The 27,764-nt window shown below is 39.6% G+C and overlaps 1 protein-coding gene across 2 annotated transcripts in view; it reads left to right on the top strand.

Moving 5' to 3' along the window:
* Positions 1-27,764, top strand: part of cep131 (centrosomal protein 131) — a 134,705-nt gene that overhangs the window by 41,164 nt on the left and 65,777 nt on the right. Inside the window, exons 8-16 of one of the 2 annotated variants that reach the window (XM_072558774.1) lie at positions 1,113-1,199; positions 2,828-2,945; positions 4,668-4,784; positions 10,384-10,552; positions 11,501-11,577; positions 18,406-18,594; positions 22,503-22,694; positions 23,465-23,602; positions 27,630-27,755. In XM_072558774.1, coding sequence (XP_072414875.1) covers positions 1,113-1,199; positions 2,828-2,945; positions 4,668-4,784; positions 10,384-10,552; positions 11,501-11,577; positions 18,406-18,594; positions 22,503-22,694; positions 23,465-23,602; positions 27,630-27,755 — 1,213 coding nt within the window. The remainder of the gene's footprint in view (positions 1-1,112; positions 1,200-2,827; positions 2,946-4,667; positions 4,785-10,383; positions 10,553-11,500; positions 11,578-18,405; positions 18,595-22,502; positions 22,695-23,464; positions 23,603-27,629; positions 27,756-27,764) is intronic. The other variant, XM_072558775.1, reaches the window with a different exon arrangement.

Raw genomic sequence — 27,764 nt, 5'->3', positions numbered from 1 at the left:
CTCCAGTGCAGAAGCAAGAAACAATCTGCCCTTTTGATTTTAAAGAGGAAGCCTCACTGTCTAATACTTCACTCGAGCAGCCAGCAGAAACGTTCAGCTTATTAAAAGCAAAGCTAAAAGGCTTTCTAGATCTGAGAGCCATGACCCCGCTCAATCACAATTCTTTTGTCTTTTAAAAAAAAATTCCAGGGTGAGCTCAAAAGCTGTTAACCAACCGCCTGTGTGAATGAGACCTTTTGACCTCACTCTGACAACACCTCTCTGCAAGAGAAACAGGACAAAACATCTCTCTTAAAGGCACAGTCTCATCACATATAACAAGTGTAGTGCATAGTTGCTCAAAAATGTCCAGTTGTGTTGGTCTGCTGTATCATTTGTATGCTGGTTATAGAATATTTAAAGCTACCTTCGTTTGGTGAGCAGCGCAGGTAGGCAGGTGAAATGCTACAAGATACTCTGATGGTCATATCGGAATCATGCATTATCCTCGAAATGATGAAAGCAGCATGGTTTCTGGGTCAGTTAGAACGCTTTTGCGACTCGAGTTTGCAAAACAAGCTGGCTGCCAAACATCTGGTACAAGTTACAATTCATCAATCAACCTCCATTTGAATTTCAGTGGGATGTGTCTACCCAGGATTAGGCCATTTTGGCCAACACCCATCCACCAATTCTGCAGACTTAAACATCATAAAAAGCAGTTTTACAGAAAAGTACATCCTGTTTCCAGAGGTAGATGTAATTCTTTTAAAAGCCAATTTCTCCAGACTGAGCACCTGTGAACATCGAGCATCTTATGGCATTTTTTTGGATTGTTTTAAATATTGATTTTTCAGTTTGATTGCCAGTTACAGTTCTGCCAAGCACAAGCTATCAATTATTTGCATTTTTGCATATCTTTGTAAAATTTTGTATCTGAGTCATTACATTTGCTTTGAGAACAGGTTTGAAGCATTTGTTCTGAGTTTTTCATTAAATCATTGGAAATTATTTTATGTTAAAACTATGATGACCTTAAATGCTCATGTTAACAGCACCATATATCCTACCTAAACATCAAAACAACTCTGAATCAAAAATTGTCTCTAAATATGTTTTTCTACCACCCCTAGAATCCGATACTTAAATCTTAACGATAAAATGGATTTTACTCAACTGCTCCAGAACGATAATCCAGATATCGCTCATCCCGATTTAGGGTATGCATAGATTTTTATGTAGGAGTGCGTTGCTTACCTTTATGGTGTTGTGCAGAAAAAAATTGCTGTCCATGTACGAGCTGACCTGTGCGATTTTGCAAAGCACATATATTAGTATTTGTAGTGCTTCCTTGCTGTTCTTCTAGATTTCTTTCTACTTAATCTTTGTGCATGAGCTTACTGCTGTAAAAAGCAAATTCTAAACTTAAGTGTTTGGTTGACAAAGTTGGATATAATGCTGTAATTTCACTGCAGTTGTGTTTGGAGTCATTGAGAATGATGGGGTAAAATTTCTTTTGCCTTTTTCAATTACATGCTCTCTCTCAGCTGTAAGAGACCTCTTAGAAATTAGTTGAGTCCAAGCACACATTGCTCTTCATCAATAATAATTGGCGTCTGTGTATTAATCGTAAATATCACTTCACTCAGTCCTTTACATGAAGTTAACTGGGCTGGAGAGAGGTTGTGTGGTGAAATTACTGCAGCTGTCGTGTAGGTGATAATCTGAAAAAAAAATGTTTTTCTTCCAATTAACTAAACATACATTGACCAGGTGGAATTTTTTATCAGACTGTTTGACAACAAATGAGAAAGTGAGGACTGCAGATGCTGGAGATCAGAGCTGAAAATGTGTTGCTGGAAAAGCGCAGCAGGTCAGGCAGCATCCAAGGAGCAGGAGAATCGACGTTTCGGGCATCAGCCCTTCTTCCTGAAGAAGGGCTGATGCCCGAAATGTCGGTTCTCCTGTTCCTTGGATGCTGCCTGACCTGCTGCGCTTTTCCAGCAACACATTTTCAGCTATTTGACAACTAAACCATATAGGAAGTCCTGGAAGTAAAATTTTAATGTTGGTGTAATGAAGCTGATGTTAGACTGGATGTTATACTCCTTTTCCAATCTTTCTTTCCAGTGATGTCTGCAGCAGAATGCAGTGTAGGTGACCCATTCAATATCACCTTCTAAAAAACTGGTGAACCTTGCCCAATGTTTAAATTGTTTCATGGAATGTCTCTTTATGGATGAGAAAGGCCTCTACATGGCACTCACTCGGTGTGTTGTTTTTGATCTCTAAGCATTGGACTTTCTTACTCAATGTGCTGTCATTTACAGCTCTCACTGAACAGCACATGATTTTATATCCCATCCCAGAATTACTGTACAGGAGGATGTTAGAGGAAGTGAAGATTCTCTGAAAGTTGTGAACATTCATTGGAGAAGAAGTGAGAATTCATACAAAATCATCCAGTATAAAAATTGCCTTGGTATCCAGAAGTGTTTCACCACAGTTTTTGAGCTGGATTTGTTTATCTGTGTAATGTATAATTTTAATTACCTACCTTATTTTAGCATGTCCTGAAAAATAAAGACTCATTACTTAATGTCACACGGTGTTCTGGTTGTAGTGCATTCACAGCATACAGAGGCAAATTAGTCATGTTATCTTAAGATCAACTCTTGATTTTCAGCTGATGCATCATGGATAATTGTGTGCAACTTCTCCATTGGTTAACACTGAGTAGGAAGAAAGGTCTTTATTTTATTGACAAATTATTAATTGAACTATGTTCTCATTTTTAAAATATTGTTTTTGGTCTTTTTCTCTCTTTGGCCCCACATCTAAATGATAGATTCATACAACATGTGAACCATGCAGTGATTACCATTCAGCGTTGGTACAGACGTCATTCCCAGAGACGCAAAGCAAGTCAAGCTGCCCTAAAGCGACTGCTTGCTACTAAAAAACAGGTGACTTCAAAAGAAATACAACTGGATAAAATGCTGTACACTGAATATTCACATTGAGCTCATCAAGGCTTCTAGCTAGGAATACATAAATTCCTCGATAAAGAAAAATCCAGATTAATTTAATTTTCTTTCTACCATCCTGATTGTCATGCGATACAGCTGGGTGGCACGGTGGCTCAGTGGTTAGCACTGCTGCCTCACACTGCCAGGGACTCTGGTGCCAATTTCCTTCTTGGGCGACTGTCTGTGTGGACTCTGCATGGGTTTCCTCCGGGTGCTCTGGTTTCCTTCCACAATTCAAAAGATGTGCAGGTCAGGTAAATTGGTCATGCTAAAGTTTCTGTAGTGTTAGGTGCATTAGTGTCAGGGGTAACTATAGGGTAGGGGAATGGGTCTAGATGGGTTACTGTTTTGGAGGGTTGGTGTGGACTTGTTGGGACAAATGACCCATTTCTCATTTTGTAGGGAACGTAATCATAATCAGAATTGTAATAATGACTCTTTGTGAATTAGTTTACTTTAAATCCAGGCATGAAGTGAAGAAAATCCCCAATGTTGGAAAGCTTTAGGCACCATCAGTCCAAAGTGACATCTTCACTCTCGAGCCTACTACACTTAGCTTATGTCCTAAATCAAAGTACTCATTGCAAGATATCCCAAATGATAACTTTCTGAAATAAAAGTTTTAATTTGCAAATGAATTCAACAATGTTATCTTCCTTCATAATCACCATGGCTATCCTGTACCATTAATAGATGACATTTACTTAATGAGTATTATATTATTTTCAGATCAGTTTGAATTCCACTACACCCCCACCCAAAAGAAAACCTGCACTATGCATTAACACACATACGTGCATACATAGATGTAACTATTGTCCTCGCATTCACTCTGTCTGGACTAGCTGAAGTAGTTTGTGGTCTACATTATCGAGTCCACTAAAGATGAACCATCTGCTAAGTTCCCCAACAGGTAGGTTCATCCGGAAAGGATGAAGCAAAAGTCCTAAAGGTGAAGCATCAATTTCAGCAAGATGGCTCAATTTACTTGTAGCTTACAGCTGACAGTTACAGAAATGTGTTTGCTGAAGTCTGGTTGCCTAATCTAGCTGATGAATGATCTGTTAGGTAAGACAGACCCCTTAAAGAGCACAGAACAGCAAAAAGTGTATTTATAATGTATATTCCATACAATTGTTTAATTCTGTGATGCAATCAAAGCAAAATGCTGCAGTTCCTAGGCATATGAAATAAAAACAAAGTGCTGGAGAAATTCACTAGATCATGCAGCATCTGTGGAAGCAGTTTATGTCTTGAATCCAATATAACTTTTCTTCGCACTCTGAAGCAGTTCTGAAGAAGTCCAATGTTAATTTCTTCTCTCTGTGTAAATGCTGTGGGACCTGCTGAGTTTCTCCAGCAATTTCTTCCTTTAGTATCTGTACTGTACTTGGTTGTTGTGAAATATTTAGTATACTTAGCGCAGAATTTGCTTTTAAGTTATGTTTCATCAAAATCATGAATCTTTAAGAAAGTGAATTATAAACAATGAAAAATTATTGAAGCTGTCAACTATCAGTACTCTTGTGCATTAGCAGCATATAATTATTTACAGTAGGGTAGAATTATGTTCACCCATCATTTGGATTAAGATCCATTTCAACTTGCCAATTAAATACAGGGAGGTGGTAATTAACTGATAGTGCATTTTTGTGTCAGGAGAGAGAGCAAGAAATGTTAGTTGAAAGTGATCAAGAGCGCCAAAGGAAAAAAAGTGAAGAACGGAAGAGGATTCGAGAAGAAAAAGCCCGACAAGCGAGGAAGGCTGCCATTGAGGTACAGTGCTGCAATGTGAATTTCATCATTCGGCTTCAGTTTGATTTTTTTTTAGTTTTAAAATAACCTTATATATGAACATCCTTATTTCAACACTCCAGTAGACTTTTATTATGTTGATGATGTTATGTGCAGCAGTCTGATAATGTCAATATGAGACTCTTCTTTTTCTATGGCCTACTTCTACAGGACATGACTACTTAAATATTGAATGTTAACAACATCTTATGTAACTTGTCAATGTAAATGTATGTCAGGCCCATCGCTTTATCATGACTTTTTTGTGGAAACAAAATGATTTAATGATTTTTTTTTAAGTTTAATTTTCTTAATTCCACTTTAAGAAATTAAACTGTGGTTTTGGTGTGGAAATTAAGTGAGGATTTATTGAAGTTCCTAATGGCCCTTAAGTATGATGATTGTTATTCATATTTTGAGCAGAGCTAGTTAATTACCTCCTCAGTGCATTATATTGTAGCTCCTGGACTAGTTCCTTTGTATGGTAGCAGTGGCATTGGGAGAGCAACTCGTACAGTTCGGAGTTTTCAAGTTACCGTAACTGTTCATTTGGGTGGATACTGTGCTCTTTCTGACAGCATGATAGCTTACTGATCAGATTTGAGTTTCATTCCAACTACTGTGACAAGGCTATAATGAGGACACAATTTCTGCAAAATTAGTACTTGTCTTTGTTGTTTTTATCTAACATTAATTTTATGTTATGAACATAATAAAATCAAAGTTTATGATTAGTAAGGGAATCAAGGGTTACAGAGAGAAGGAAGGAGAACGGGGAACATATCGGCCATGATCAAGTGGTGGAGCAGACTAATGGCTTCATGCTGCTTCTCTGTCTTATGGTCTATATATGTTATTGTGTTCAATATTGGCACTTGTCTTAAGGATGGAGAAAAAGGTGCTACAATAGGAGCTGAGAGCTTGGTTGCCTAATCTAGCTGATGAATGATCTGTTAGGTAAGACAGGACCCTTAAAGAGCACAGAACAGCAAGAAGTGTATTTATAATGTATATTCCATACAATTGTTTAATTCTGTGATGCAATCAAAGCAAAATGCTGTGGTTCCTAGGCATATGAAATAAAAACAAAGTGCTGGAGAAATTCACTAGATCATGCAGTTTATTTAGTACTGAACAATAACAAGAAATAGCATCAGGAGTTGCCTTTTCAGTCCTTTGGGTCTGAGTTTGCTCTTCCATTGAATAGGATTTAGAAGTGGCCTTAACCAGTTTTCGGTAGGGTCTCTCTGTAGCCTTGGACTTGCTTATTGATCAAAGATTTGTCAAACTCACCTGTTATTCCGAGCATAGTTGGGGTTGATTCTTCTGTTAAAATTCCTCCGTTCATGCTGTTGTAATTGCCAGAGGGATTTCTGGATCTCCTCACTCCTGTTAGCTATGATTCTCCTTTTCATATTGAAGCTTTCAGTCCCTGGAATGCTCTCACATTGGCACCACCACTGAATCCTCCATTCTTTGTGACATCCCATTTGAACAGTAATGGCCACTTAGAATGAATGTTTTCGCAGGATTTGTTCTCTTTGAGCCTCTGATATCTGTTCCATATGAACAATGAGTGGGAGTAGGCTATTCGGCCCCTTAAGCCTGCTGCTGCTTTCAAAGCAGGTTTTTTTCCCTGAAAATCTAACGCTAGTTAATGCTAGGAGTCTGTCCATGTTCGACACCTTATCATAATGCAACAATTTATATTCGATGACCCAACCTCTTGTCCTTTCAGGGGTAAATAATTCCAAAGTTTAAAGATCCTCTGAGAGATGAAATTCTTTCTCATCTCCATCTTAAATGTGTGAGACTCTTATCCTGAAACTGGGCCCCTTCATTCTAGATTTCCCCACAAAAGGTGTTGCATTGTTAGAATTGCTGGCTTTCAGATGAATGTTATTGATTCTGTTGAAAGTACAGCAAGGACGTGTCTTCACACTGATGCTCTGTGAATCTAAACCTTACAGAAGTTTTAAGAAAGATGGCTCAGTAAATGTTTATCAGGTCTCATCAAACTTTTACAAATTTTGAAAGCAACATGGAAATTCTACAGAAGAATATATAATAGAATTTAGCAAACTATATACAAGATTGTAAAAAAAAATTCCACTTGGAGATTGACAACTCACTGTTTGCCTTTAAATTGCTTCACTATTGCTAAAATGTATAACATGGATAGATTCCTTAGATTAACTGGAGTTAGATTTTCAAAAAGAAATGTGTCAGGAACAGCATTTAGAAGCTTTAAAAAAATTCTTTGGAAAACATCCAGTAGACATCAGAATGAAAGAGTCCAAAAGTGTCCATATGAATGAATATTAACTAAAAGAAGTGATTATAGAGACACCTCTGACAGGAATTGGGAACTATAACAGAAAACTGAACCCCAGGAAATTCCATTGCAAGACTGAAAGATGTTTTAGTTATGACTTGAAAAAAAAATTTGTAGTGCATTGTCTTAATCCGAACAACAAAGCTTTCCAAATTACCCATGACATGGAATGTTTGGAAGAAGGTAGTGGCGATGATACTGATCAAGCAGTTTTTTTCCCTGAAAATCTAACGCTAGTTAATACTAGGAGTCTGTCCATGTTCGACACCTTACCATGATGCAACAATTTATATTCAATGACCCAACCTCTTGTCCTTTCAGGGGTAAATAATTCCAAAGTTTAAAGATCCTCTGAGAGATGAAATTCTTTCTCATCTCCATCTTAAATGTGTGAGACTCTTATCCTGAAACTGGGCCCCTTCATTCTGGAGGAGCCTCAGCCAACCACAAATGTTTTAGTCACAAACTCATTCAATCACACTGCGTTGAGTAATGGATGCACATCTACAGTTTGTGGAGTGAATTAGTTAACATAAGTAATTAGCGATAAATGTAATACAAGTCACATCTTAAGGGGGGGTCACCATCATGGCTCATTGTGAGTCTCCCATGAATAAGAGACTTTAACAAAGTTGGAGCAATGGACTGAAAGGCATGGGATAAGGAGGGGGAAGAAACATTTTAGCATGAAAAGCTTTAAAACAAATTCATGAAAACATTTTGTGATTAAATGTGTTTTTATCTTCAAAGAAAGAAAGGGGAATAATGGAGGTTAATTTTGTTAGATGGAATATGAAAAAATTTAATTTTGTTATGAATCATATTTGTATTTTACAGTAAGATATAAAATACGAAAACAATTTTTACTTTTCATTCCTCCTCCTTAAGGATTGTTTTTTATGTCTAAAGGTTTTATTTGAAGAGAAGAGCCAAATCTGATAATGCAGTAAATAATAGTATTTAACTGATTGATTCATTGGTTGGGTTTATATAATTGGGGAACAGTTTTTGGGGGCAGGGCGTGTCATGTGGAAGGAGCTACAAGTTTGAATAGTTAATAAAATCTGTTCAGAGAGAAGGGGTTCTTCCTCACTGACTAGCTTGGATCTGAAATGACCAACCAAAACAAAGATTTACTTGTTGTTTAGTTCATTTGCTAGATGTGAGACCTTGCTGGGTCCACTTATACCGATGTAACCAGTGGATATATTTTTCCATGTACTGCATTAGCTTCAGGACATCCTGGGGACATGAAAGAGGCCATGTTCTCACACTTTTTGCTACTAAGAGAGAACACACACAATTCTTGTAAATAAGTGGTTAGACTCGTTGAATATTACCAGTTTTTGATGCCTTGGTGGTGCTGTTATGAAGAGCTGCAGTGAGGCACTGCCTGAAAAAATATCTATTATCATTCTGAAGGAGATAGCTGAAGAGATACTGGAGATGTTAGTGGTGATCTTTGAGGGATAACTGGAGTCAGGGACGGTCCCAGAGGAATAGAAAATAGCTAGTGTAACCCCCCCTCCCCCCTGTTTAAGAAGTGAGTAAGGCAAAAGATAAAAGTTACAGGCTGATTAGCCTGAACTTGGTCGTTGGTTAGATTTTGGAATCCATTGTGAAGGATGAGATTTCTGAGTACTTATAAGTGCATAGTAAATTAGGACAAAGTCAGCATGGTTTCATGAAGGGGAGGTCATACCTGACAAATCTTCTAGAATTCTTTTGAGAAGATAACAAGCAGGTGAGACAATGGATGTTATATACTTGGAGCACCAGAAGGTCTTTAGAGCCCATGGTGTTAGAGGCAAGATGTTAGCATGGATAGAAGATTGGCTGTCGGGCAGAAAGCAGAGTGTTGGATTAAAAGGGTCCTTCTCAAGATGACAGCTGGTGACTAGTGGTGTTCCGCAAGTATCTGTCTTGAAACCACAACTTTTCACTTTAGATTCCTGAAGAAGGGCTTATGCCCAAAACGTCGATTCTCCTGCTCCTCGAAGGTTAGGAGAGTGGGCAAAGCAGTGGCAGGTGGAATACAGCGTGGGAAAGCGTTAGGTCATTAACTTTGGTAGGAAGAATAGAGACATAGACTATTTTCTAAATGGGGAGGAAATCCTAGTCCAGGATTTTCTTAAGCTAAATTTGCAGGTTGAGTTGGTAGTTAGGAAGGCAAATATAATGTTGGCATTTACTTTGAGAGGGCTAGAATATAAAAGCACGGATGTACTTCTGAGGCTTTATAAAGCTCTGGCCAGACCACACTTAGAATATTGGGAGCAATTTTGGGTCCTATACCTCAGGAAGGATGTACTGGCTCTGCAGCAGGTCCAGAAAAGGTTCATGAGAATGATCCTAGGAATCCTAGGCTTAATGTATGAGGAACACTTGCGAACGTGAGGTCTATGCTCAATGGAGTGTAGGAGGATGAGGGGGAATCTAATTGAACCTTGAAGAGTACTGAAAGGCCTGGATAGATTGGAAATTGGATAGATGTTTCCATTAGCAGGAGAGATTAGGACTCGAGGGCACAGCCTTAGAATAAAGGAGAAACGTCTCCAGCCAGAGAGTGGCGAACCTATGGAATTCATTGCTACAGAAGGCTGTGGAAGCCAGGTCATTGAGTATATTTAAGACTGAGATAGACAGATTCTTGATTGTTGAAGGAATCAAAGGATATGGAGCGAAAGTGGGAGAATGAGGTTGGGAAACTCAACATGATTGAATGGCGGAGCAGACTCGAAGAGCTAAATGGCCTAATTTTCGCTCCTATGTCTTATGGTCTTATGGTCACATTGTAGAGTAAGGTAGTTCTCACAACAAAGCTGTGCCTCAGAAAATTGGAAATAATCTTCATTTCAAATTTCAAAGATAAGTAGTCATGTTGACTGAATGCTGTACAGGTGGAACTGGTCCATTCCCAGTATTGAGTATTATGTTTTAATTTAAATTGAAGACTTGATTTGGAGATGCCGGTGTTGGACTGGGGTGTACAAAGTTAAGAATTGCAAAACACTAGGTTATAGTCCAACAGGTTTATTTGGAAGCACTAGCTTTTAGAGCGCTGCTCCTTCAACTGATGAAGGAGCAGCGCTCCGAAAGCAAGTGCTTCCAAATAAACCTGATGAACTATAACTTGGTGTTGTGTGATTTTTAAAATTGAAGACAGTATTCTAAGGGGTAAATTCAATATCACTGTTCAAATAACACTAAATTGTAATTCCTAATACCTGCATTTTGTTTTTGAAGGAACTGCAGCAGAAACGTGCAGAAAAAGCAGCTGAAGATAAGCGAATTAGTGAGGAAGAAATTGCCATGCTGCAAGAAAGGGGAAAGATAGCAAAGAGAAAAACTATCAGGCCTGTGCGTGTCAATAATAGAAGTCCAGATCATAGTCGAATCAAATCCAAAAATTCAGGTGTGGGAAAATGTTTGTATTACCATAGACAAGATATTGACGATATGTGGTTAGAAGTAGAAATACATTGAATTTATTATTTTTGTTATATTTTTATATTTTCTGTCTGTCAAACTTTATTTGAACACATTGCCCCTAAGACTTCAGTACCATCAAATTTTTGCAAAGTTTTTCAGTAGGCAGACAAACAGTAGGCTTGGATTATAGAGTGCGTTCCTACAGGGGTTTTCTTACTTGATCCTCACTTTCAGGGGAAAAACTAGAAATCCAGGAAAACTGATAGTAACATTTACACTATTTTTCTAGAGCTTGCATGGTTTTTACAAAGGTTGTAGCAAACGAACATTAATTAAAGAACCTCCTTGAAAATTTATCCTCCAGAAAATTTTCTCAATTTTATATTGTGTCTCAAGACAGAACTTGAAAAGTTGAACACTGGAGTAAAGTATTCTTGTTTAGAAGTCTAACATTGTTCAAAGTCTGTATCAACAGCGTGAATTAAGTTATATTGACCTAAGTGCCATTTTTCTCCTTGCTGCTGATTTGTATGCCACACAATGTACTTAATTTGCCAGAGTGTGTATTGGGATATCCTGACCCCATGAAAGTTGCCGTGTGAATACAAGTCACTTATTCTTTTATATGATTTATGAATGAAACTGAGTGATTACATAACCTGGCTTATTGTACTTTCCATTAAGTCCCAGCACTTGATTCGATTTACTCTTTAAATTTTATTTCATTTTCTGTCCATCTGGACAAATCTTTCTCCTGATAACAAAACTATGAGAAGATTATCTCCAAGTTTAGTGATTTCAATGCGATGTGATATTCTACATAGTTCCTAACAGACTCTCTGAGTCCATATTTGCCCATACCATGCTTGATTTTTAAAAGTTTGAAGTTTTGTCCATTTTTTAAAATTTTAAAATCTTGTACTTAATGCAGTTGCGGATCCGGAAGTGCATTCTAACCAGAGAACTGAAAGTCCCCCTCATCTTTGTGTAAACACAGAAGAACCACAGGTATGTGTTCACATTACATAATATCAATACCATTTATGTTAGCTTTTTATTTCACTTTCGGTCAGTTTTGCTTTCCATGCAGCTCATACATTTTTATTGGTTCTGATTTGTATTTTTTTCAAACAAGTGCCACTTAACCCATACCTAAATATACAACGCATAATGCTTCCAAGTTTCATTTGTCAAGCTGTGCTTAGTTATTGGGTTGATAGCAGAGACACTGTTGGCTTCAGTCCCTTTTGGTAAGATATAAGAAATAGAAACAGGAGTAGGCTATTCAGCCCTTCAAGCCTGCTCTGCCATTTATTGAGATTTTGGCTGATACGCTACTTCAATGCCATTTTTCTGCAATGCTGTCTATATCCTTTAATATATAGGTATCTGTTGATCTCAGTCATAAACATACTCCATGAATGAGCCTCCATGACCATCTGGGACAAAGAGTTCTAAAACAATTTCTCCTCACCTCAATTCTAAATGGCCTGTCTCCCTTGGTTCTAGACTCTTCTAGTTAGGGGAAACATCCTTCTTGAACTTACCCTGCCAAGTTTTACCTTGTAAAACTTTAGTATGCTTCGTTGAGATCATCTCCTATTTTTCTAAGCTAAAAAGAAGGTTCCTGATCTGTATGTGTGGCTACATCAAGTATAGACAGAATAGAATGCAGTCTGTATTTTTTTCTTCTTTCTTGTCTTCTACTTCTCTTTGATCAGCTTGCCGAATGAAACTCAACTGTACTTGTTAAAAATGGACTGGCTGGTTGAGGTTTTGGAGTGTCCCGGCTCTTCTTATCCCTGTATGGAGCCAATAGTTAAGGAGAGAGTGAAGGAACACTGGCGAAGAAGTAGGCAAATTTTAAAACTAGTTTTCAAGTGAAACCAGTTACGATGCAAAGTAAAACGCACACTGCTTTCTATCCAAATAATGCCTCTTAATATTTCAGCAATTCTTCAATTTCTTGTATAGAAACACACATAATAAACATCTGTAATTTAAGGTTTTGCAATATCTTGGTGGTAATTATAATTTCAAATATGTTCTCAACCAAGATGTAGAATCATAGAATCCCTATAATGTGGAAACAGGACATTCAGCCCATCAAGTCCACACAGACCCTCTGAAGAACATCTCACCCAGACCCACTCTCCTATCCTATCCCTGTAACCCTGCATTTCCTGTGGCTAATCCACCTAACCTGCACATCTTTGGACTGTGGGAGGAAACCGGAGCAAACCCACACAGACACTGGGAGAATGTACAAACTCCACACAGTCACCCGAGAGCAGAATCAAACCCAGTCCCTGGTGCTGTGAGGCAGCAGTGCTAACCACTGAACCACCATGCCATCCCTCATGTCTTGTGCCTACAGGTAGCCTAAAATGTTAATATTGAGTAATTTATTGAAATGTTTTGCACCACAAAGGATGTGTATTTAAACATTTGAACGTGCGCTTCCTTTTACAGGATGTCTTCTAATGTGGAAAAGCATCCCAAAACCTGTCATGAGGATATAATCAAACAGAGAACATAGATTCAAAGAGGGAGATATTTAGTTGGGATAAGAAAGATTCGATCAGTGAGAGGTGTATTAAAGACACACAGGGCTTCTTGAAAGGATTTCCACACTATATGGTTGTTCCTCTTACAAACAGCAGTGGTGGGGATTTGCTAGGCCGTTGGTAGAGGAATGGACATATTATCAGGGAGGAGTTGGGCTGTAGGAGTGCAAGATATTAGAATGAATCAGACCATGAAAGCATTTAAATGTGAGGGTAACATTGTGAATTAAAACTATGGGGCATGGAAGGAAAATTGGCTGGTCAGCAACTTATTGGGAGATGAGGTAGGTCTCATGGGATGGATAAATTTGGACAAAACATTTGAAGAGATGGGGAAAAGCTGGGTTCACCGTTAAGATGGGCATAGTCTGTGAACAAGCTTGACTTGATGGGCAAGAAGAGAATGCGATTCTGCATAGACAAATGAATTTCCGTAGGAGTGGGGCTGATTTCCTCACGAAAAAACAGGAAACTGGCAGTGAGGTGGGGAAAGCTATCCAGCTGTATTTGAATAAGTACTTTACCCACGAGATCTGGTTGAAACCTCCTCCGTCCAGGTGTTCCAGAACCTTAGGCAATCCAGATCTCAACAATAGAAAGAGTAAGTGTGTTCAAATCTGAGGCATAAATCATCATTGTCATACTTAAATTATTGATCAACTTTTTAACGACAGGCTATTTCACACCTATGTTCACCTTCAGTGCATCCTCTTTAAACTGGAAGTGGGTAAATTGACTGTGGTCAGGTTTCAGACTTTTCAGTACTAAAGTTCCTGGCTGGCTGGAAGAGTTGAGTCATCCCCTCCACTATAGTGCCTGATCTAGTGATAGATGGTCAAGAAAGTTGTGTGTTTGGGGCATCAAATTCTATGTCCATTGGACTTGAGACAGCGAAGACAGGAGCTTTAATGGAATAAGCAACTGAGATGGAAGACAGTGGTTTTTACTGAGGACAAGGATAGAAATGGTGAGGGTAAGTTCATGAGTCAGTTGGGAAAGGTTAGTGATGATGCATAATAACACACAAATTAATAACTGTCATCCCATGGATCATTTAGTTGAGGCCAGGGGAATGACCTGGATTGTGCTGGTACCTATTATAAATTTTGTGGAGGTGGTGATGACATTGGCTGTGAAGCTTTTGTTTTCCTGCTGTTACAAAGGAGCTAAAACGTGCAATTGAAAGATGATTTTATTGAACACTACAAGTACCTGTGTCTGAAATTCTGCTGTAATTAATAATGAACTTACTGTGAAATTTGTTATGTTATTTAAGAAAATGCATTATTTAGCTTATTAATATTCCAAGCAGCAGATATAAAAGTTTTCTCCAGCATAAATGCAACCAATTAAGTTACTGGATCAGTTTATTATGGATAGTAATTTAATTCCCTCACTTTGTCAGACACGGATTATTTGATATTTGGTTCTCAATGACTTAAATTTTTTGTTAAAACGTTGCCAAGAAGAAAAACAATGAAAAACATCAAATATTTGCAATCTGCAATTTTATCTGAATAGCTATTTCAGATCCCCTGTGACAGAATTAAACAGTGGGATGTCATAAGCAAAATGTGACAAGAAGTATATCTGACACAGCAAGTGTACATGGTCAGCAAAGCTGCTATAATGTATAAAGTAATTGAAGGCTTGAAATTACCTGCACATAACTGTATAGAATATGGCCATTTCAGTGTTATGGTGACAGCACATGCATTTGTACTGCATATTGTTCTTGTCAGACCAAAACAGTTTTTCATCATCATGGCTTGACTATTGTTAGCCTTTCTTACAGAAGCGTGAAACATTTAGCAAAAAAGGGTTGCTATCCAAACCTTCAGAGATATACTAAATTACTTGTATCTCTTCCACCTCTCATTTAAACTATGGTCATATTTTTCTTGAAAATGCTGACTCATGATAGCATTTAATTTGTTGGATATCAGCTACATATGTCATTGAGGTCCTTATGTATGCCTGAACATGGAACATTGAAGCCTGAACTCTATTCTGTTTTTGTATGTGGGAGATTACATACACAGACTTCCAGTAGAGGTCCTTGTAGTCCCTTTATCGCAAAGAATGTATTAGACTGCTAACATATGTTTATCAGTTCTCCCCTCCATCAAACTATATTGTGGTAATCTTTTCTTTGGAATTTCTGAATTTCCTTTCTACTGTCCTATAATTGTACTGATTTATACGATTCCACGTATTTCTCATTTTGTATCTATATCTCAGCATCAGAATTGTCACAGAAGGAGGCCACTGGGCCAATTGTGCCTACATTAGCTTGTCAAATGAGTGTCATTACCTCATGCCAATCTCCTGCTTTTACCTGATGCTGAAAACCTGAAATGAGATAGAAATTGCAGTAAAGAGTCGCAAGTCAGGCAGATCAGTGGAGACAACAGAACACCTGGTATCGGCAGATAATTTGTTAAAAGAGATTTTAATTTTGTTCATTTTGTCAATTCACATTCTATCTTGGGGAAAAATGCTTAAATTTAATGAGGGACCTTTCAAATTTTAGTCCATTTCCCTCAGTGGTACAACTATTATCTTTGAAATTCTTGAGTTTTATTTCAGTATAATGCTTGAATTTTAGTGCAGCACTGAGAAGAATTGGGCAGATTTTTATCAGCTCTTTCCACCATCCCAATCTCAAATAGTTCTGTATTAATATTAAAATCTTGCTTTGTTGGAGGTGCTGCCTTTCAGATGAGTCAACAAACCTGTCCTTAATCCGTGTCTCACTGTGAACTCAAAAATTCCCGCGAACTAACTAAAGAAGACTTTGTCATTTTCTCTGGTGTCCTCACCAACATTTGCTCCTCAGTCAATGCATTCAAACATATTGGTCATGAATTTCCTTATTGTTTGTGGGACTTTTACTGGATGTTGTTTGGGCTGCATTCACCCACAAAACAACTAATTTTAAGTTTCAACAGTAATCCATAAACTGTTAAGTGCTTTTGGAGGTCCTGTTCATATGAAGAGTCATAGAGATATACAGCATGGAAACAGACCCTTTGGTCCAACCCATCCATGCTGACCAGATATCCCAACCCAATCTAGTCCCACCTATCAGCACCCGGCCCATATCCTGCCCCCCCCCCCCCACCCCCCCAACCACCAAACCATTCCTATTCATATACCCATCCAAATGCCTCTTAACTGTTGCATTTGTACCAGCCTCCACTACTTCCTCTGGCAGCTCATTCCATACACGTACCACCGTCTGTGTGAAAAGTTGCCCCATAGGTCTCCTTTATATCTTTCCCCTCTCACCCCAAACCTATGCCCTCTAGTTCTGGACTCCCCGACCCCAGGGAAAAGACTTTGCCTATTTACCCTATCCATACCCCTCATAATTTTGTAAATCTCTATAAGGTCACCACTCAGTCTCCGACGCTCCACGGAAAACAGCCCCAGCCTGTTCAGCCTCTCCCTATAGCTCAAATCCTCAAACCCTGGCAACGTCCTTGTAAATCTTTTCTGAAACCTTTCAAGTTTCACTCAACTTTCCGATAGGAAGGAGACTAGAATTGCCCACAATATTCCAACAGTGGCCATTGTCCTGTACAGCTGCAACATGACCTCCCAACTCCTGTACTCAATACTCTGACCAATAAAGGAAAGCATATCAAATGCCACCTTCACTATCCTATCTACCTGCGACTCCATTTTCAAGGAGCTATGAACCTGCACTCCAAGGTCTCTTTGTTCAGCAACCTTACCATTAAGTGTATAAGTCCTGCTCAGATTTGCTTTCCCAAAACGCAGCACCTCACATTTATCAGAATTATACTCCATCTGCCACTTCTCAGCCGATTGGCCCATCTGGTCAAGATCCTGTTGTAATCGGAGGTAACCCTCTTCGCTGTCCATTACACCTCCAATTTTGGTGTCATCTGCAAAATGTATCTCTTATGCTCGCACCCAAATCGTTTATGTAAATGACAAAAAGTAGAGCGCCCAGCACCGATCCTTATGGCATTCCACTGGACACAGGCCTCCAGTCTGAAAAACAACCTTCCACCATCACCCTCTGTCTTCTACCTTTGAGCCAGTTATGAATCCAAATGGCTAGTTCTCCTTGTATTCCGTGAGATGTAACCTTGCTAATCAGGCTCCCATGGGGAACCTTGTCGAACGTCTTACTGAAGTCCATATGGATCACTTCTACCGCTCTGCCCTCATCAGTCCTCTTTGTTACTTCCTCAAGAAACTCAATCAAGTTTGTGAGACATGATTTCCCACTAATCAATCCTTGCCTTTCCAAATACATGTACATCCTGTCCCTCAGGATTCCCTCCAACAACTTGCCCACCACCGACGTCAGGCTCACTGGTCTATAGTTCTCGGCTTGTCCTTACCACCCTTCCTAAACAGTGGCACCACGTTAGCCAACCTCCAGTCTTCCAGCACCTCACCTGTGACTATCGATGATACAAATATCTCAGCAAGAGGCCCAGCAATCACTTCTCTAGCTTTTCCACAGAGTTTTCGGGTACACCTGATCAGGTCCTGGGGATTTATCCAACTTTACCCATTTCAAGACATCCAGTACTTACTCCTCTGTAATATGGACATTTTGCAAGATGTCACCATCTATTTCCCTACAGTTTATATCTTCCATATCCTTTTCCACAGTAAATACTGATGCAAAATACTCACTTAGTATCTCTCCCATTTTCTGCGGCTCCACACAAAGGCCGCTTTGCTGATCTTTGAGGGGCCCTGTTCTCTCCTTAGTTACCCTTTTGTTCTTAATGTATTTGTAAAAACCCTTTGGATTCTCCTTAATTCTATTTGCCATAGCTATCTCATGTCCCCTTTTTGCTCTCTTGATTTCCCTCTTAAGTGTACTTCTACTTCCTTTATACTCTTCTAAGGATTCACTTGATCTACCCTGTCTATACCTTACATATGCTTCCTTCTTTTTCTTAACCAAACCCTCAATTTCTTTAGTCATCCAGCATTCCCTATACCTACCAGCCTTTCCTTTCACCCTAACAGGAATATACTTTATCTGGATTCTGAAGGCTTCCCGTTTTCCAGCCGTCCCTTTACCTGCGAACATCTGCCCCAATCAGCTTTCGAAAGTGCTTGCCTAATAGCGTCAAAATTGGCCTTACTCCAATTTAGAACTTCAGCTTTCAGATCTGGTCTATCCTTTTCCATCATTATTTTAAATCTAATAGAGCACTAAGTTAATGCAATTTTCTTCCTAAAAATTGTTAACTGACCTCAGAATGTTTTGTAGAACCAGCCACAGGATGTGATTGAGGGTGAAGTACCAGTTGAGGAGCAGGAGATAATGACAACAAGCCTAACCCAGTCGAAAACAACGCTGAATGATGTACTCGACACGCTCAAGCTACTGGAGGAAGAACCTAAATTATTCACTGGACCAAAGGTCCATAAGAAGGATAAATATGCTTGGATTGATGAGGTATGTTTTACTGTTATGTGACAAGGAAGCTATTAACTGATGCACTTGGCGAGGGTTCATCTCATAAGCCAAGATTGTCCTGTCGGTGACGATTTTGCATTTGTTTCAACCATTGTCAACTTGTGTATTCTAAGGGGCTAGTAGCCCTTAATTTTAATAGGGACTATACAGGAGCACCATCAAAGGGAGTATGGCGACTTTGCCTTGTTTTTGGACAGGGGACCAGAAGGCCAGAAATTTGTTGATCCATAATGGTGCTATTGTAACAGTAGTGTGACGTTTGCTCTAATCACATCCAAAATCAAGGGCTTGCTTTTGAGCTTACTTTGGATGACCATTATCCTGAGTGTGAGATGCAAGATACCTTGTGATGGAATGACACCCAGGGATGGCACACAGAGGATCCATCTATTAGTAAAAACTCCTATGAACACAACTCTGGTCCCATAGGTGCTAATGGAAAATTATATAGTTATTCATATGAGCCTATTTATGTTACTACATGAGGGAATAGATGACGAGTTGTGTAATGAAGCTCTTGGGTAGTGATCCATTTTAGACATTTGTAGCTCAGCAGTGGAACATTTGGCTTATTGTGTCAACACCAGTCAACAAAGACCTGGCTACACAAATCTCATTTTCCAGCTCTTGGCCCATAGCCCTGAAGACTCGAGCAAGGCAAGAGATTATGCAAGTACTGCTTAGATGTTGTGAGAGTTCCTGGCCCATCCAATCTTTCAGGCAGTGAGTTCCAGACTCTCACCATCCCCTGAGCAAAAAAACCTTTCTCCTCAACTTCCTTAGTCTTCTCCTTATGTTAAATCAATGCCTCCTGGTTATTGACCCCTTTACTAATGGAAAAAGTGCCTTTCTATCTACCCTATCTATACCCCTCAACTTTTCGTATGCTATATCACTGCTTAGACCCTCCAGCCCAAGCAACATTTTGACAAATCTCCTCTACACCCCCCCCCACCCCCCACCCCCCCCAAACCCCATAGTATAATTGCATATTTCCTATACTTGAATGACCAGAACTGCGTGCAATACTCCAATTGTGACCTAACTTGCATTTTATTCAGTTCCAGCATAAATCCCTTGCTCTTGTACTCTGACTTTCTTTAATCAAGGCAAGTTTCCATATGCTGCCTTAATCATCTTATCTGTCTGCCTTGCTACTTCAGAGATCTATTGATTTTCATACCAAGCTCCCTCTAATCTTCAATACATTCCAGAGTTCTCCCATTACTTATGTAAGCCATTGCTCTATTAATCCTCCCAGGTGTACTACCTCACTTTTTTTTCCAGGTTGAATTTCACTTATCATCGCTCTGCTCAGCTGACCAGACCATTGATGTGTTTCTGCAGTTGATGGCTCTCATCCTCACTATCTACCACCCTACTGATTTTCATGTCATCTGTGAATTTTTTGATCGTACCCCACATGATTAAGTCCAAATTGTTAATGTACACCACAAACAGCAATGGTCTCAACATCTCACCCTGCAGAACCCCATTGGTAAAGAGGCTTCTCCTGTCATGGAGCCTCCTTTTGTATAGGAATATTTTGGCTCTGTACTCTTGCTTTTTCTTCCTTGAACATCTCCCACTGTTCTGATGCAGTTTTATCTGCAAGTAGCTGCTTCTAATCCACTTGTACCAAAACATATCTCATCTCAGTAAAATTAGCCTTTCCCTAGTTTAGAACTTTTAATCCCAGTCCAAACTTAACCTCTTCCATAGTTATCCTGATTCTAACTGAATTATGGTTACTGCCTCCAAAATACACCTCTACTGATACACCGACCAATGCTTATTTCTGAATATTAGGAGTCCAGAACTGCCCCTTCCCTTATTGGACTTTCTAAATGATGGCTAAAAAAACTTCTCCTGGAGGCAACTCAAGAATCTTGCTCCCTCCCTACTTTGCATACTAAACTATCCCGAATATTTGGGTAGTTAAAATCCCTATTAATGCCTTATTATATGTACACTTTTCTGAAATTTGATTTCACCTATGCAATTTATCCTCTTGCCTTCAATCTGAAGGCAGACTACTGTTCTGTAAATTTCAGTAGAATGTTACAGGACAATCCACATCAACTTTAGTCTCTCGGTCTGCCTCGATCCCCAACAATTTGCCTCCCGACTTAAAAGGTCCACAGCAGATGCCATTTCCCTAACCCTGCAGTCATCCCAGGAAAATCTGGACAACGAAGATACTTACATCACACACCTGCCCATTGAAGACAGCTCCACCTTTGACACCATTATCCTCTCCAGACTGATCTCAAAACTCTGAGACATTGGTCTCGGTTTCACCCTCTGCAACTGGATCCTCAGCTTCTTGACCCCACAGACCACAATCAGTGAGGATAGACAATTGCAACTCCTCCACAATAATGCTCAACACTGCAGCACCCCCCCCCCCCTTCCCACCCCCCATAGGACGTGTCCTAAGCCCCCTACTGTGCTGTCTGTACATCACCAGAATGAACACCGTCTACAGGTTTGCTGACGATACCACCTTCATAGGATGGATATCTTAACAATGACGAATCAGAATACAGAAAGAAGATGGTGATGGCTTGGTGATGTGGTGCAATGAGAACAACCTTTCTCAACATCGCCAAAGCTAAAGAACTGATCATTGACTTCAGAAAGAAGGGAGAACACATCCCCATCTATATCAGTGGAGCTGTAGTAGAGAGGGCAGAGAGCATCAAGCTCCTAGGAGAGACGATAACCAACAACCTGTCAAGTTTTTATTTCACCCTGTGGTCTGTATGTCCTTGCTTACTATGATCTGCCCGTACTTCTCGTAAACAAAGTTTTTCACTGTACTTAGGTACACGAGTCAATAAATAAATCAAATCAAATCAAATCAAATTTGAATGTTGGAATGAAGGGAATACAAGAAAATTGAGCCAATGAATGTGGGAAGCAATATTTAATAACAACACCACAGCTTTCTATGCCCTTGCATTGATTCAAATTACCTTGGTGGGTATTATTCTGTACTGGTCAGGTACTAAGCTCCAGTCAGAACTAAAGAACATACAAAATAATTGTTTGCTGTAACCCAAAAGGAAGGTTTTATTCTGAGCTGTTGTACTCTGAAAACTCAAGACAAGTTTGAAAAAGCCCATGAACCTGGCTAATGACTAACCAGTGTGACACGCAAGTACTCATGTGACTCACTTCTTAAAGGAAGACTATCCAAAGATAACATACCCCAACTATAATAATTAACAGGTACCATGACTCTAACACGCTGTCCTGCTACATTTTGAGAGACTTGACACTTTGAATTAATTCACACAGAAAGAAATAAATAACAAATTGAAAACGTATTTGGTTTTTCTGGCTTTCAGGGTAAGGACTGTGTCTTGAATGAATCCACTGTTACTTGTAAAGCACATTTTGATCTTAAATTGTTTCACCATGGCTTGTAAGGTACATTGTAATCTTATATAATTTCACTGTAGCTCATAGGCACATTGCGATCTTAAATTGTTTCATTGTTGCTAATAAGGCTTCACAGTGGTAGAAACATGAAAAGAATTGGATGAAACACATTGGATGCCTGTCAATATAGTGTTAAAATTTTAAACTGTGCCTTTGATTGGTTGAGGGTGTCATGCTTGTGTGGTTACGAACTGCTTTAATATAAAATACGGTTTTAAGGTGGGACGGCAGAGGGACTGTAGAGAATCAGACAACTATGAAGACTTGTCACTGGATCTCCAAAGGATTGATGTAATATCTATTTTGTTCACTTAGTGCCCTTCTGACTGCATAACTATTAGTGTTTGATTCTCAAAGTTACTAATTGCTATCATTTTAACAGCCAGTACAATTTACTTGAAGTGCACAGTTTGTCCTACACGCTATCTCTTAATAAACAGGATTGTGACTCCACATCCTTGACGGCAGATAATCTGGAGAAACTGGGGCAAATTGAGCAGGCTTCAGGCCTGCCAACTGCTAGCCCTCTGCTTTCTGAAGCAAAGCTACAAAGTATTATGAGTTTCCTTGATGAGATGGAGAAGTCTGAACAGGAGAGACCGAAGTCTCGTTCCTCAACAGCTCCCAAAGAGGTAAGTCAGACTAATTGCTTTTGATTTAAATTAGATTGAATTCAATTCATGTAACCCAAAAATCAATAGCAAGCAAGTTCTTTAATTTAGGAAAAACACAAATGAGTTTATTTCATGATCCATGTGATATTTATGTATTTTCTGTCATTAGTGAAATCATCTGTGTAAGATTGAAAATTACATACTGGCTGTCCATGTGAGAGAACAATGTTAGTGAAGAAATCTGAGGACCTACTGTGTAAACTGCAGGCCAAAAATAGCTTGACCACAACATGCTTAACTTGACTAAAGAGTCGCTGTATGATTTATTGGGTTTATGTTATGGGTGTGAGTCATGTCAGTTGTAGAGGTATGCAGGGCATTTACTTTTCCTTTGGTAAAGGAAGAAGGAGAATTGGACATTGGCAATCGAAGCCTGGGAGGTGCACTGTGCCCTCATAAATAGACTTGAATTGGACTACATTTTTTAAAAAAATGAGGCATGGAAACAAGTACTACGTCTTGGCCTGACTGCCAACTGTTACATGGCAATTAAAGCCATGATGTGGAGGTGTTGGGCTGGGGTGGACAAAGTCAGAAGTCACACGACACCAGGTTATAGTCCAACAGGTTTATTTGAAATCACAAGCTTTCAGAGCACTGCTCCTTTGTCAGGTGTGACTTCTGACCATGAAATTAAAGTCATTTGAAAACAGTAGGTCACGTTGAGCATGTGATGTAGCCCTTTCAATGTTGCACTTATATTAAAATTTGCTGTATACTGTTTGCAGGTTCTGCTTTCTGAAGAAGAATTGTCTCACCTGGAACAAGCTTCAGTCATGGCAACTGAGGTTACAAGCTCAATGATCAGGTTAAAACTGGAATTTGAGGAAAAGAAACGTGCAATTGTCATGTTGCAGACTGCTTTGGTAAATACCAGGAGCAATCCCCACAATTTGTGGTTAATATTCATTTTAATTTCAGAGGACAAGGTGATAGAATGCAGTTTGGCTGCTGATAACAGATGGATTGAAAATTTGTACAATCTTTCTGTTGAGCACTGAAGCTAATGTAGGCAGTCTCAAATGAATTCGTCCTAGCCTTTAACTTGAAATAAACTTGAAAGGTTTTACTTGACTGCAGACTAAAGAATAGGGAAACCCTTCAGAGGAGGTAATCTAACAGCACTTCCCTTTGATATTGCGTGAAATGTAAATGCAATGCATTGTCGAATCTCGTCAGTGTTTTAATACCTATCTGCTACTAATTGTTTACACAGTGCAGATGGTGCCACCAGTACTATCTGAATATTTCCAAACTGGGCAAACTGTGAGGGCTGGGATTTACCCAATCAACATTACGGCAATGAGTAGCCAGAATGCCACATCTTTATTTTTACTTACGACTTTGTTGTGTGCAACAAGCTGAATGTTGTAGTCCTTTGCAGTCAAACATTCCGTGCTAATGAAAACATCAGGAAAGTGGATTTTATCTTTCCTCCTTGGCCTGCCATATCATTTATTCCAGTAAAATCTTTCTGCAAATAATTTAAAAATAGCTGATTAAATTTGGGAGTGGTTGGAATATTCACAAACAATTACAAAGTACCTATAGCATGAATTATAATCTGTTTGGAGCAATTTTTCTATGCTATTGTTTATATCACATATAACCCTTCTTCAACTCTTCATCCTTACCAGCATATCTATTCTGCTTTTTTCTCCCTCATATGTTTATCTGGCTTCTCTATAAATCTATCCATGCTGTTTGTGCTAATTACTTCCTGTGGTTGAAAATTCCACACTGCCACCACTCTCCAGATAAAGGCGTTTTTCCTGAATTCCCTAATCAATTCATTCGTGACTATATTGTATTTAAGGCACCCAGTTCTGCGCTTGGCTTCAGATGGGAACATCCTTTCATTTTTACCCTACCAGATGCTTTCATAATTATAAAAAGTCTGATCACATTACTCCTCAGTCTCGTGTTCAACAGAGGATGGGGTTTTAAGCCTCTTGCAGTATTTCCTAATAAGTATAACCTCAATGTTCTGGTATCATCTTAATACACCAGGTTAATTCCTGGGGTGAAGGGATCGATTTATTGAAACATATATGATTCTATGTGGGCTTAGGATGAACACTGGAAGTTTTATTTTGTGTGGCAATCTATAACTAAGGAGCGCAATTTGAATACTAAGGTGGTGATGAGGAGGAATTAGTTCTCCTTTGGGGTTCTCGGGATTCACTACCCAAGGGAGCAGTCGAGGCTGAGTTTTTGAATATATCCAAGGGGGTCAAATGTTATTGGGTTTGAAGGGGCACAAGTAGGAAAGGAGAGTTAAAGGCATAATCAGATCAACAATGACCCTTGTTTTGATGGAGGAGCAAGCTCAAGGAACCACGTGGCCTACCCATTGTTGTATTTCTCATGGGTTTTTTTTCAACTTTGCAGTGACGCTGTATTTGATGATAATGAGAGCCAGGGGAAATGGCATTAACGTCACTGGAGTGTAATCTAGAAGCGCAGGCTAATCCTCTGGAAATACAGGACTGTAGTTGCTGGTTGAATTTAAATTCAGTGGATGGGATTTATCCTAGGATTCTCTGGGAAGCTGGGGGAAGATTGCCGAGCCTTTGGCTTTGAGCTTTATGTTGTCATTGACCACAGGAATAGTACCAGAAGACTAGAGGTTTAGCAAATGTTGTTCCCTTGTTCAAGAAGGGGAGTAGAGACAACCCCGATAATAATAGACCACTGAGCCTTACTTCAGTTCTGGGTAAAGTGTTGGAAAAGGTTATAAGAGACAGGATTTACAATCATCTCAGTAGGAATAAGTTGATTAGGGATAGTCAATACAGTTTTGTGAAGGGTAGGTCGTGCCTCACAAACCTCATTGAGTTCTTTGAGAAGGTGACCAAACAGGTGGATGAAGGTCAAGCCATTGATGTGGTGTATATAGATTTCAATAAGCTGTTTGATAAGGTTCTCCATGGTAGGCTGCTGCACAAAATACAGAGGCATGGGATTGCGGGTGATTTAGTGGTTTGGATCAGAAATTGGCGAGCTGAAAGAAGACAGAGGGTGGTGGTTGATGGGAAATGTTCATCCTGGAATTCAGTTCCCAGTGGGGTACTGCAAGGATCTGTTTTCGGTCCACTGCTGTTTGTCATTTTTATTAACGACCTAGATGAGGGCGTAGAAGAACGGGTTTGTACATTTGCGGACGACACTCAGGTTGGTGGAGTTGTGGAAAGTGCCGAAGGATGTTGTAGTTTACAGAGGGACATAGATAAGCTGCAGAGCTGGGCTGAGAGGTGGCAAATGGAGTTTAATACAGAAAAGTGTGAGGTGATGTACTTTGGAAGGAGTAACAGGAATGCAGAGTACTAGGTGAATGCTAGGATTCTTGATCGTGAAGGTGAGCAGAGAGATCTCTGTGTCCATGTACATAGATCTCTCAAAGTTGCCACCCAGATTGATAGGGCTGTTAAGAAGGCATATGATTTGTTTGCTTTTATTAGTAGAGAGATAGAGTTTCAGAACCATGAGGTTCTGCTGCAGCCGTACAAAACTCTGGTGTGGCCGCACTTGGAGTACTGCATCCAGTTCTGGTCACCGCATTATAGGAAGGATGTAGAAGCTTTGGAAAGGGTTCAGTGGAGATTTACTCGGATGTTGTTTGGCATGAAGGGAATGTCTGATGAGGAAAGGTTGAGGGACTTGAGGCTGTTTTTGTCAGAGAGAAGAAGGTTGAGAGATGACTTGAGAGATAATCAAACAGATAATCAGAGGGTTAGATCGGGTGGACAGTGAGAGCCTTTTTTCTCAGGTGGTGATGGTTAGCATGGGGGGGGCTTAGCTTCAACTTGATGGGTGATAGATAAAGGACAGATGTCAGAGGTAGTTTCTTCACTCAGAGACGAGTAGGGGCGTGGAACGCCCTGCCTGCAACAGTTGTAGACTCGTCAACTTTAAGGGTATTTAAATGGTCATTGGTTAGGCATATGGACGAGAATGGAATAGTGTAGGCTCAGATTGGTTTCACAGGGTGGTGCAACGTCGAGGGCTGAAGGGCCTGTACTGCGCTGTTACGTTCTATACTCTATGTTCTATGAATGGAAAAAAAAATCCCGAATGGTCTTGAAAAACTGGATGTGGAGTGGTATTTCATCATATGCAGAACTCGGGGCACTATTTTAAAATTAGAGGTTCTCTTTTAGGACTGAGATGTGAAGAACTTTTTTCTGTGAGTTGTGTAACTCTGGAACTCTCTGGCTGAGAAGGCAGTGGGGTCCTTGAATACTTTTAAGGCAGAGGTAAATGGATTCTTTGTTAGGCAATGGAATCAAATTTACTCTTTAGTGGCTACTTAAGGCCTCCTGCCACCATTGATAATTTATCATTGGTTGAAGGGTGGGGGTGACTAGGGTATACCCTGTCCCTCTTGTTGGAGGCTATTAGTCGGGGACAGTGTACTTGCCAGCTAGGTTCTGGTGAAATCCTCTCCTTTTAATCCAGCAACAGTGATTGTTGTTGAGGAACACATGCAGCTCTCAGCAGTGTCTGCCAGCTCCTGTTGGCATTGCTGGGACTAGAAAGAGTGGCTGGCAGCTCTCAGAGCAGGGGCTAGCTTCCCAATGGGGCAGAGGTCTTGGCTGAGCCAAATAAAGATCCACTGATTGGAACATCAAGTCATGCTTTCCATTCCCTGAAGGCTCACCCGTATCTTTAAGCTGATGGTGAGTGGCTTTCTGCCTCCATGTAAAATTCCACTCGCTTGTTCTGAACTTAGTGTTGAGTCAGCCAAGTTGTACAGTACCTTCAGTAAGACTGATTTGATTTACATAGTGAGATAAATGGGACAAAGTGTAAACAGTTTCTGTTTGGTTGTACAGTTCCTTGAAAAAACAAAGCACAGAAGTTTACATTTTCTTATCAGACTTTTCTTTTTAGGCTCAGCAAAAAGAATTGACTATGCATCACATGAAGGAAGCTGAAAAGGAAATGTGTCAACGGATAAAAATGCAGAAGGAACAATACGAATCAACTATTCAGCGGCATCTGGCATTCATTGATCAGGTAAAGTTC

Source organism: Chiloscyllium punctatum, chromosome 39 (assembly GCF_047496795.1).
Source record: "Chiloscyllium punctatum isolate Juve2018m chromosome 39, sChiPun1.3, whole genome shotgun sequence".
In the NCBI taxonomy this organism is placed as follows: domain Eukaryota; kingdom Metazoa; phylum Chordata; class Chondrichthyes; order Orectolobiformes; family Hemiscylliidae; genus Chiloscyllium; species Chiloscyllium punctatum.
Note: the sequence above shows the minus strand (reverse complement) of the source record. Positions and strands in the feature narration are given on the sequence as shown.